The sequence below is a fragment of the Phocoena sinus genome, chromosome 2 (assembly GCF_008692025.1).
Source record: "Phocoena sinus isolate mPhoSin1 chromosome 2, mPhoSin1.pri, whole genome shotgun sequence".
Taxonomy (NCBI): domain Eukaryota; kingdom Metazoa; phylum Chordata; class Mammalia; order Artiodactyla; family Phocoenidae; genus Phocoena; species Phocoena sinus.
The window spans coordinates 178,239,399-178,251,623 of NC_045764.1; the positions used below are offsets into that span (position 1 = coordinate 178,239,399).

Below are 12,225 nucleotides of genomic sequence, written 5' to 3' on the forward strand. Positions count from 1 at the left end.
CCGGCTGGTGTGGCTCAGTGGGGGGCTTGTTTTCAATGGCTCTGGGCTCAGTGTCCATGGGTGCGTATGGAGGGTCCCTCCCTGGGCACTCAGGGCTGCTTGCCTCTGCCCCTTGTGGGCACAGGGATGAGTGTCCCCACGAGTGCACAGGCCTGCCCCTGGCAGGGACAAGCAGGGCAGAGCCACCTGGCCTGAGGGGGGGTCCTGATATCCTGTGCCCGACAGTGCAGCAGGGCCGTCCCCCAACCCTGGGTCGCGTGTGGCCCCCGTGAGGGCAGAGAGCCGGCACGCGGACTCTGGAGCCGGGGACAGGAATGTAGGGACGAGGACGGCCAGTGTCCCACTGCTTGGGCTGGAACAGGGGTGGGAAGAAGTGGGTACTCATTCTCCTGAGGGTCTCTGGTGGGCTTCTCCCATTCCGGGCACACACTCCAGCCCCAGCAGCTGCCGGGTGGAGGGCGGCCGGAGCAGCTGTCCCCTCCGGGAGAGGCCCTCCCCGGCCTCGGGCAGCCCCCAAGCGGCCTGCGCAGACCCGCACACTCTGGGTCCGGCCCTGAAGGGGGTCAGCTCTCCCGCACTGGTGGTGACAAACTGTGAGCCAGAGCTGGGTCCGCCCCTGCCCCATGCAGGCCCGGCGTGCCCCAGGGCTCTGCTCGGAAAGAACCATGACAGCATTGCGGGGTCCCAGGGCGGCGCTGGGTGCTTTATTTCATGGCGCCCGGGAGGAATGTACACAGGGCTGGGGCTCAGGCGTCCTCGCTGGACCCTGAGAGCCCACGGGGCGGAAGGGCTCGCTGGGGCAGCACTGCCGTGCGGCTCATTTACCCGAAGACTGGGTGATGGACTTCTGTGCGTTGTGATTGCGTAGAGCCTCGTGCAAAACCACACACGTGTAGGTGTCTCCCCGCTGCCAGCTCTTCTTGTCCACCCTGAGCTTGCTGTACAGGAAGAAGGACCCGTCGGCATCCAGCTGGGGTGGGGTCGTGCCATAGTTGCCCTGTGGCTCCGGATTCCCGTTTCTCTGCCACTCCACGTCGATGTCGCCCGGGTAGAAGTCGATGACCATGCAGGTTATGCTGACGCTGACTGAGCTCTTGGCCAGCTCTTCCTGTGATGGGGCCAGTATGTACACCTGCGGCTCCCGGGGCTGCCCTGTGGGGAGAGGTATGGCTGTTAGCACGATGGTCACTGCTCTTGGCCCCCAGGGACCCTCCTGCGCCCGTCCACCTGACCCACCTTTGGCCTTGGAGATGGTCCTCACGATGGGGGCCGGGAGGCCTTTGTTGTTGACCTTGCACTTGAACTCCTTTCCCTTCAGCCAGTCCTGGTGCTGGATGGGCAGGGCGCTGACCACACGGTAGGTGCTGTTGAACTGCTGCTCCCTTGGCTTCGTCTTGGCCGTGCGCACCTCTACATCGTCCACATACCAGGAGAACTGGACATCGGAGTCCTCCTTGCTCACATCCACCACCATGCAGGAGACTTCCGGTTTTCGGGACATTGTGAGGATGTCCCTGGGTTTCGGGGGGAAGATGAAGACGGACGGTCCTCCTGGGAGCTCAGGGACTGGTCGGGGAGACATGGTGGGGGGTCAGCCCCTGGGTGGACCTCCTCTTGGGCACCCATCCATCCCTCCCCCCCAGTGCCACAGCTGGTCAAGGTCCACCTCCAAGGGGTGGAGGGTGAGGCCGGCTGACTTACGTGGACATTTGGGACACCTGGAACAGGGGTTTGGGCCGTTGATTTCTGCAGAGAACAGACTGGAGGTTACTGGGGTTGGGGATAGACTGGGGCTGGGCTTAGGGCAGGGACAGGTTTTGGCAGGTGAGACCTGTGCCCACCTCTGTGGCCCCAGGGGCTGGGGGAGGCGTCCAGCCTGTGCCTACCCTGGACCTGGTGGAAATGCCCAGAGGACCCCCTCCCTGAGACTGGGAGGCCTTCAGGTGAGGGAGAGAGACAGGCCTCCCGTGACACCCTGGGCGGGATTCACCATCCCTGGTGTGCGGTCCGTTCAGGTGGGAGGGCTGACCCTGGGCCTGTCTCGTAGTGGGCACCCTCCCTGTGGCCCGTCCTCTCACCGATGCGCTTGTCCACCGTGGTGCTGCTGGCCGGGTGGGCTATGTTGCAGGTGAAGGTCTTGCCGGACGAGATGCTGGCAGGCACGGTCACAATGCTGCTGAGAGAGTACAGCCCCGAGGACCCTCGGACGGATGGGAAGGTATGCACGTTGCTGGATTGGGCGCCTGAGTTCCAGGTCACGGTCACTGGCTCAGAGAAGTAGCGCGAGACCAGGCAGCCCACGACCACTGTGTCACTAGGTGTGTCCCCACAGCTGCGAGGCAGAGCGTAGACTTCCGGGGCCGTGGCAGAAGCTGTGAGAGAGGAGGCCGTGTGACTGCCAGGGCCTCACCCCTGCGAGGGTCCGGGCAGGGCATCAGGCGTGCAGGCCTGGGGCACCGTTGAGCCCAGAGACTATGTGCTTCCAGAGAGTCTGAAGACCAGCGGCCCAGCATGGCTGTCTCCCACCCCAGGTCCCTGCGTCTGCAGCTGTGGGCTCCAGGCACAGCTGGGGGCCAGTGCTGGGTGACCACTGAGCCCAGGGTCTAACAGATCCCCGGGGCCCCTACCCTCCTGTGGGTGTCTGGCCTGATCAGGCCCTCGGTCTGAGCCCTGACCAGTGGCTACTGCTCCCTGAGCCCACTGCCCTGCTCTGCTCCTGTCCCCTTGTCCTGGCCTGCTCTTTGCCACCCAGGGCCCCTGTGTTCTGGATCAGCTCTGCCCATTGGCATCCCGGGAGCCTTGCACTGCCCCTGGCCTTCTCCGCCTGCAGGGTGCTAGCACCCCAAGCCCCATTCCCCGGCTGGACCTATCCCCTCTGACCCTGCTCTGTGCAGCCCAGGTATGCAGACCCGTCTGAGCCCCCAAAGAGCCCCTCGTTTCTCCTCTGCCAGGTCCACTGACCTGTCAACCCCACCTCGCTTCTGCACATTCACCCCTCCTGTCCCAGCTCCTACAGTCTCCTGGAACAGGGTTGGGACCCTGGATTCAAGAACTGCGGCCCATTGGGTCCCCTCAGGGTCGCCCATGCCCCTTCAGCCCCAGAGACCTGCACTCCCAGGTTCCCTCTCCACCTGGCCTTGCCATCCACAAAGCCCCTCCCAGCAGATCAGGGCTCCCTTTTCCTCTGCCTTTCTTCCTCTAACTCTGGCGCACCTGGGGCAGCCCCTGCCCTCGCAGCCCCCTGCTGCCCTGCACAACCCCGCCTGCTCCCCTGAGTTCTTGGAGTAGCCCCTTGCGCCCGGCCTTACCAGCCCCCTGAGCTCCAGCGGAAAGGCTGCTCTCCTTTCTCAGGGCACTCAGGTTCCCCTCATCTAGATGCTCCCTCACCTGCCTCCACCCCTCATCCTGGCCCCTCAGCTGAGCGCGGGCTTCCTGTCCATCGAGTGTCTAGCCTCTGCCCATCTGCGCTCCGGTTCACCATCTCAGGCCTGAGTCGTCCCTGCCCTTGTGCCCCTTCTCTCCTGCCCTGGGCCCTCCGCACACCCCAGGGGGGCCCCCAGCCCGCTCTCCTGTAGGACTCCCTGCTCTGCCCCCACTGCCAGCTGCCCTGCGTCCTGCCCTCCCAGCCCCCTAGGCTCAGGTCTCTGGGCTCAGCTCAGGGATGCTGTATCCTCATGTCATCTGCTCAGCTGGCGTCAGACTGCCTACTGTCCCTGGAGCGCTGGGCCCACAGCACCAACGGTCCCTGCACCCTATGACACTTGCCTACTCACCTGCTCACCCCAGTACCTGGTCTGCTGAGGTCCTGGGCAGGTCCCTGTCCTCCCAAACCCCTGCTCACCTGCACAAGCTCTCCCTGCTCCCCAAAGCTCCCAGGGCAGTCCCAACCCCTCCCAGGCTCCTTTTCACCTGCACAAGGCGTACCTGCTACCCCAAAGCTCCAGGGCAGCCCCCTTCCCTCCCAGCCCCAGGCTCACCTACACTAGCTCTACCTGCTCCCACATGCTCCCCGGAAGCCCCCCGTCCTTCCAGCCCCAGGCTCACCTACACTAGCTCTACGTGCTCCCCCAAAGCTCCCAGGCAGCCCCCTGCCCTCCCAGCCCCAGGCTCACCTACACTAGCTCTACCTGCTCCCACATGCTCCCCGGCAGCCCCCCGTCCTTCCAGCCCCAGGCTCACCTACACTAGCTCTACGTGCTCCCCCAAAGCTCCCAGGCAGGCCCCTTCCCTCTCAGCCCGAGGCTCAGCTACAATAGCTCTACCTGCTCCCCCAAAGCTCTCAGGCAGCCCCCTGCCCTTCCAGCCCCAGGCTCAGCTACACTAGCTCTACGTGCTCCCCCAAAGCTCCCAGGCAGCCCCCTGCCCTCCCAGGCCCAGGTTCACCTACACTAGTTCTACCTGCTCCCCCAAAGCTCCCCGGCAGCCCCCTGCCCTCCCAGGCCCAGGCTCACCTACACTAGCTCTACCTGCTCCTCCAAAGCTCTAAGGCAGCGCCCTGCCCTCCCAGCCCCAGGTTCACCTACACTAGCTCTACCTGCTCCTCCAAAGCTCTAAGGCAGCCCCCTGTCCTCCCAGGCCCAGGCTCACCTACACTAGCTCTACCTGCTCCTCCAAAGCTCTAAGGCAGCGCCCTGCCCTCCCAGCCCCAGGCTCACCTACACTAGCTCTACCTGCTCCTCCAAAGCTCCCCGGCAGCCCCCTGCCCTTCCAGCCCCAGGCTCACCTACACTAGCTCTACGTGCTCCCCCAAAGCTCCCAGGCAGGCCCCTGCCCTCCCAGCCCGAGGCTCAGCTACAATAGCTCTACGTGCTCCCCCAAAGCTCCCAGGCAGCCCCCTGTCCTCCCACGCCCAGGTTCATCTACATTAGTTCTCCCTGCTCCCCGAAAGCTCCCAGGCAGCCCCCTGCCCTCCCAGCCCCAGGCTCACCTACACTAGCTCTACCTGCTCCTCCAAAGCTCTAAGGCAGCGCCCTGCCCTCCCAGCCCCAGGCTCACCTACACTAGCTCTACGTGCTCCCCCAAAGCTCCCAGGCAGGCCCCTTCCCTCTCAGCCCGAGGCTCACCTACACTAGCTCTACCTGCTCCCCAAAAGCTCCCAGGCAGCCCCCTGCCCTTCCAGCCCCAGGCTCACCTACACTAGCTCTACATGCTCCCCCAAAGCTCCCAGGCAGGCCCCTTCCCTCTCAGCCCGAGGCTCAGCTACAATAGCTCTACCTGCTCCCCCAAAGCTCCAGGGCAGCCCCCTGCCCTCCCAGCCCCATGCTCACATGCATTAGCTCTAACTGCTCTCCCAATGCTACCAGGAAGCCCCCTAACCGTCCCAGCCCTGTGCTCACGTGCAGAAGCTCTACCTGCTCCCCAAAAGTTCCAGGGCAGCCCCCGTCCTCCCAGCCCCAGGCTCACCTGCACTAGCTCTACCTGCTCCCCCAAAGCTCCCAGGCAGGCCCCTTCCCGCTCAGCCCGAGGCTCAGCTACAATAGCTCTACCTGCTCCCCCAAAGCTCTCAGGCAGGCCCCTGTCCTCCCAACCCCAGGCTCAGCTACAGTAGCGATACCTGCTCCCCAAAAGCTCCCAGGCAGCCCCCTGCCTTTCCAGCCCCAGGCTCACCTACACTAGCTCTACGTGCTCCCCCAAAACTCCCAGGCAGCCCCCTGCCATCCCGGATGCGGGCTCACCTGCAGAAGCTCTCCCTGCTCCCCCAAAACTCATGGGCAGCCCCCTGCTCTCCCAGACCCAGGCTCACCTGCATTAGCGCTACCTGCTCCGCCAAGGCTCCTGGGAAGCCCCCTACACTCCCAGCCCTGTGCTCACCTGCAGAAGCTCTACCTGCTCCCCAGAACCCCTGAGGCAGCCCCTGGGGCCCTGTCCTCCAGCCCCAGGTTCACCTACACTACCTCGACCTGCTTCCCCAAAACTCCCAGGCAGCCCCCTGCCCTCCCAGGCCCAGGTTCACCTACACTAGTTCTACCTGCTCCCCCAAAGCTCCCATGCAGCCTCCTGCCCTCCCAGGCCCAGGTTCACCTACACTAGTTCTACCTGCTCCCCCAAAGCTCCCCGGCAGCCCCCTGTCCTCCCAGGCCGACTCACCTGCACAAGCTCTACCTGCTCCCCCAAAGCGCCCAGGCAGCTCCCTGCGCTCCCAGCCCCAAGCTCACCCGCACAAGCTCTACCTGCTCCTCCAACGTTCCCAGGGAGCCCCCAGCCCTCCCAGCCCCAGGCTCACCTGCACAAGCTTTACCTGCTCCCCGAAAGCTCCCAGGCAGCCCCCTGTCCTCCCAGTCCCAGGCTCATATACACTAGCTCTACCTGCTCCCCCAAAGCTCCCAGGCAGGGCCCTGCCCTCCCAGTCCCAGGCTCACCTAGACTAGATCTACCTGCTCCCCCAAAGTTCCCAGGCGGCCCCCTGCCCTCCTAGCCCCAGACTCAGCTACACTAGCTATACCTGCTCCCCAAAAACTCACAGGCAGCCCCCTGCCCTCCCAGCCCCAGGCTCAGCTACACTAGCTCTACCTGCTCCCCCAACGCTCCCAGGCAGCCCCCTGCCCTCCCAGGCCCAGGTTCACCTACACTAGCTCTACCTGCTCCCCCAAAGCTCCCATGCAGCCCCCTGCCCTCCCTGCCCCAGGTTCACCTACACTAGCTCTACCTTCTCCCCCAAAGCTCCCAGGCAGCCCCCTGCCCTCCCAGGCCCAGGTTTACCTACACTAGCTCTACCTTCTCCCTCAAAGCTCCCAGGAAGCCCCCTGCCCTCCCAGGCCTAGGTTCACCTATACTAGCTCTACCTGCTCCACTAAAGCTCCCAGGCAGCCCCCTGCCCTCCCAGGCCCAGGTTCACCTACACTAGCTCTACCTGCTCCCCCAAATCTCCCAGGCAGCCCCCTGCCCTCCCAGCCCCCTGCTCACCTGCTGCCTCCCTGCCACTTGTCCCTGGAGCTCTGGCCCTCAGCACCCCTGCCCCTCTGGCCCACCCCCGAGCCCTCACCCTAGTGCAGCTTCCGTCCTGCCTCCTTTCGTTCCCGGGGCTGAGCTCTGTTCCCTGGAGTCGCTAGGTGCCCACCCTGTCTCCGACCCCTCTCCCCTGGCAGAGCCCCTGTCGCACCGTGGGCCCCTCTCAGAGGAGCTCCTGGCCTTCCGAGCTTCACCCTCTTTCTCCCACCATCCCGGCATCCTGCTCTGGTCGCTTCTCCCTCCAGTTGCCGGGTCACCTGCCCTCTGCCTCCCCACTCCCGGCCCCCCAGGCCTTGCTCCCGGCCCTCAGGCCCTGGCTCCCCCCGCCCCTTGTGTAGCCTGTTCAGCTGCGTGCTCAGCCCCTCCCCTGTGCGGCCAGCTCGGGGCACACAGGAGCCCAGGCCAGCCCTGCCTGCTGTGCTCCCGCCGCTCCCGCTGTCCTGGGCCCCGGCCCCAGCCCAGAGCCCACCGCCACCCCGCCTGCCACTGTCCTGGGACTCAAGCCGGCCCCACTGTCCTGGACCGGACCCTCAGCCCCCTGCCATGGGGGGGGCCTTTCCTTCCCCTGTGCTAGCCAGGATCCTCCCTCTGTCCTCGCTCAGACCCACCTGTCCATCCTGACCTCGTCCTCAGCCCCAGCCCAGCCCTGTGCCTGCAGCACATCTGGCTGAGCGAAGCCCTGAGGCTCCCGTCCCCCAGCCCATCATGGTCCTTGAAGGCCAAGCAGCCCCACCGAGCTCTGCCGCCCCTGGGTTTCCAGCCCTGTTGTTGTGGACACGCCCCTGCCTGGGCTCCCTAGTCCCTGCCCTGGGCAGCACGTGAGCCCTGGGCAACCCGCCTTCCCCGTGCCCGCTGGGCTGCTCCCGCCGCTGTGTGGGTCCCCGAGGCCAGTCTTCCCTCCGTGGCTGCATTCCACTGCCTGCCCTGGTCCTCTCAGACCCCACTCACCAAGGCTTGGGGTGCTGGCCTCGCTCCCCTGCAGCCCAGGGCTCCACGCCCCCTCCCTGCTCTGGCCCCAGGCACATGTGGCTCTTCAGGGCTGTGCTCTGTGTCTGTAGCCCTGTTTACTAGGACTGGTAACCAGTTCCTGGAAGTGTGAACTCCTTGCCCACAAGCCTGCAAATATTAAGAAGTGGATTGAAACCGTGTGGCACGACTTGCTTCCTGAAGTTCCCTTTTCTTCTGGGTGGTTTCTGTCTCAGAGGGCCTGGGGGAGTCCAGATGCAGCCGGGGTGTCTCTTGTGGGTGTGTGGGGTGTGGTGAGTGGTGCCCTTGGACCCAGGGGACAGAGTGCACACCCCAGCTGTCACGGCTTTCCACCTTCTGCAGGGATTATGCCTGGTTTGCCCACCGCAGCCCGGGTACCGGGTCCCTCGCTTGAGCCCTCTGGGTGTCCCTACCCTGGTGGGCACCTCTCCTGACCCTGGAGAGTGTGTGGTTGGGCGCAGCCTGCATCCCAGCCCCTGCCTCGTCCTGCCTACCTGCCGGGGTGACCTCCCCTCCAGACCTCTGTCTTCCACCTCGTCCCTCCTCCTCTCCGTGGCTCCATCCGTGGCCTTGATATCTGACCAAAGGCCAGTGTAACGTGCACGGTCAGCGGGCAGTTGTTATTCCGGCCACAGCTGTCCCCCAGGGGACAGAGTTCACGATGGTCACTGGAGCCTGAAAATGGCCCTCTAGGTGAGAGAGAGCGTGCAGCCTGTCCACTGCTGTGTGTGGGCTGAGACTGGTCGTCCCATCTTTGGGGGACACTGACCCTCATCCCTGTGGGCGCCCCCTGGGCTGTCCCGTACCTTCAGCATTAGGTCTGGGATTGGGGATCCCGAGAGACACTGTAGCCCCCAACCCAGAAGTGCCATGGGTGGAGGACTTGTTCTCGGAGAGACAGCAGTGAGCAGTCCTGAAGTGGGATCTTAGTTCCCTGCCCAGGAATTCAACCCGGGTATCCTGGATGAAAACCAGGAATCCTAGCTGCTAGACCACCAGGGGCCGGAGGCTAGAAGGTAAGTTGCCCTGGCTCTTGCCCTGTTTGAAAGCAAGAATGTTTCAAGGAGGCAAAAACTAAAAAGCAGGTATAAAGTTTCTTATTAGAAGCACAGCACAACATGTGGGCTAGAGAAGTAGCTTATTGAAGACAGGAGGAGGCAGAAATACTCACCTGGAGAGAGAGGGTGTGGGCGTCCTCCCTGATGAGAAGTGAAGGGGTGCTCGGCTCGTCTGTACAGCGCGGCTCTCCCGGATCTCTGTCTTCCTCTGGCCCATTACCTCGCTTCTTTACCCACATCTGACCTGCCCTGGGGCCCTCCTGACAAGTGTGTATCTTTTTGACAAGAAAGATTCCAACGCTGGCTTCCCTGGTGGCGCAGTGGTTGAGAGTCCGCCTGCCGATGCAGGGGACGTGGGTTCGTGCCCCGGTCTGGGAAGATCCCACATGCCGTGGAGCGGCTGGGCCCGTGAGCCATGGCCGCTGAGCCTGTGCGTCCGGAGCCTGTGCTTCTCAACGGGAGAGGCCACAGCAGTAAGAGGCCCGCGTACCACAAAAAGAAAAAAAAAAGATTCCAACGCAAAGGCTAACGGGAAGTTTGACAACACATTATGGGCTGGCACGCCCTCCCTTTTTGACCCCCGAGGAGGCTTCCTGCACATGTGCAGTCAGGGAGCTTTCCCTGACCTCAGGAGCGATAGACGTGGTCGTCTTATCTCTTTACTCCAGCAGGGCTCAGCTCCTGCCACTGACTTTGTCCTTGGAGTGTCAGGGAAAACAGAGCTCCAGTTTCCTCTGCTTGGCAAGCTCCAGCTGCTCAGCCCAGGGGCCCATCTATCTCTTACCCCAAATCTCCCCTGAGAGACGTGAACCCCGTGATATTTTATTGGGAAGATGAAGGGTGAACGTCTGTCTTCTGCAGCTTCTTCAGTCTGGCATGGAGCTCGCAGATGCTACCTAGTTGGGGGTCATGGAGCTCTTGCTCCATTCTTTTTTTTTTTTTTTGTGGTACGCGGGCCCCTCACTGTTGTGGCCTCTCCTGTTGCGGAGCACAGCCTCCGGATGCGCAGGCTCAGCGGCCATGGCTCACGGGCGCAGCCTCTCCGCGGCATGTGGGATCTTCCCGGACTGGGGCACGAACCCGTGACCCCAGCATCGGCAGGCGGACTCAACCACTGCGCCACCAGGGAAGCCCAGAGCTCCGTTGTGTTAAGGGGCCCCAGGGTGACTTCTGTTGTTATTTTGGCGGGACCCGTTCTGAGGAGTGGCTGGAATCTTTGCATTATTGTCATCTTGTCTAGAAGACTGCTGTGTTCTAGAGAGAACAAGCTAAACAACTTGGTTAAAAGAAGGCAGGGGTCAAAGATCAGTAAAAGAATTATTGTAACCAGGGGCCCGAGTAGGAGTAAGAACCAGGTTATGTTTCATAACAGTTTTTGATGGTGGTCCAGGTAGTGTCAGCGCTTGGGTTACCCTGTCCAAAGGAATGGAGCACTTGGCATGGTTATATACATTTTTTTAAAAGTTTTTTTTTCTGATGTGGACTATTTTTAAAGTCTGTATTGAATTTCTTACAATACTGCTTCTGTTTTGGTCTTTTGGCCGCAACGTCTTTTTTATTAGCCCATTGTGATTGATGTAGGTATAACAGACCCAGTTAGAAGTAGCTGGGCAACCTGAATGTTAATAGACAAAATCGATCTCCTTTCTTTTCAGGAGAATAAGTCTGAAAACCGGTCTGGACCTGGCATTTCGAAGATACTTGTAGCCAGGTGGCCACTTATCTGGTTTTATCTAAGTAGGTTTTAAAGCTTAGTGTGGTATTAACACATAATTTGTCATCATACATGTTTTTTCATCTTGTTACCATCTGATCTAAAGCAATTTCATTGTCTAAAATGTAGCAGGTACAAGAGGAGACCTTGCAGACGTAAGGTTGCAGTTACCAGCTGCCAGCTGATGTTGTCTTGAGAATAGCTGATGGCCTCGAATCTGACACAGCTCATAAAACTTAAGTTCTCAGCAATACAAGGACTGTCTCAAATCACACCCATAGTGTCACCTAGTATTACCTTGGATGTCTGAACCACAGTTCTTCCATCTCGACCTTCCTTAACAGCCCAAACAGTCGTCACCATGAATGACTTCAGTGTTTTTCTAGTATGAGAAGATGCAAGAATCTGGGTTCTTAAAAATCCTCACCTGGGAACATCTATCTGAAGGCCTGTTCCGTCAGTTTCTCCCAGAGCACAGAGGGCCTCTTTCCTGAGCTCCACCTTGAACTACGTGCAGGGGCTGTTGATGGTTGGCAGCCGTAGTGGCTCGTGATTTAGTCCTGGCAGAGGCAGGCAACAAGTGCCAGTCTCCAGCTGGCAGGGCCCCTTCATGGTCATGAATCTGACCAAGGTTTGGGGGGCATTTCATGACCATTTCGTCCCACAGCGCCAGGAATGCTCATACCCAGTTCTGGCAAAGATTTATTTGACAGGCCACTCAGTGTGCTGCCACTGGTGTAGGCCTTATTAACAGTAGCCCAAAGTCTCTGGACCACCTGTCTTCCTAGTCTCTTACGGTCCAGGAAACTCTTCCCTCTTTGTGTTTCTTCCCATACCTAGAGTTACACTGTTCCAGTCATCGATCTCGTATGGGACTACATATTATCATTTTGTCAGAGGCTCAGTCACACATTTGGTAATGTAAGAAAGAATGATTTTGTAAAACAGGCAATAAAAATAAAATAGCTAGCAGTATTAGTAAGGTCATAAGTAAGAAGGTAAGTCAAGAACTGGCATTAGGTGCAGCCCAGTATCTCCCCAGGTTGTCTCACTTAGTCTGTTTTTTCTAGTATTACTAGGCTGGTTCCTTTAAACGTAAATGACCATAGCCTGGTGTTAATCTCCTGTTTGTAGATAGTGGAGATCTTTATCCAAAGACTGATTACAGAAGTTAAGCTTCAGAAACAAACTCAGAGTGTCCTTTTAATAATTTAATTAAATCCTGTAGCAAAATAACATAACATCAAGGGACCATCTGGGAAGTGGGTTTTAGTAAACACCGTAGTTAACAAATCTAGAATTTAATATTTAGTGAAACATAATCCTCATTTTCTTCCCCCCTAAAGTACCCTCATCTCCACTAAACACAGCCAACTCAAGACTAATTTGTTTTTAAAATAAGTCTGGCCCATTGACCACATAGGCTCCTCCACACTGACTCTGGTATAATTCCTCAGAAGGAGTCCAGACTGAATTCACAAAAGGCCCCTCAAGGCCAAGAAAGCCATGCCAATGTCC

General features: G+C 60.1%; 1 gene segment (V, D, J or C); it reads right to left on the reverse strand.

Annotated features, from left to right (window-relative positions):
• Positions 1-674: 674 nt before the first annotated feature.
• On the reverse strand, positions 675-8,072 carry LOC116748810. The segment is given in 5 exon segments: positions 675-1,152; positions 1,237-1,566; positions 1,702-1,746; positions 2,079-2,372; positions 7,897-8,072. Coding segments are annotated over 2 exon segments (600 nt in total).
• Between the last annotated feature and the right edge of the window lie 4,153 nt (positions 8,073-12,225).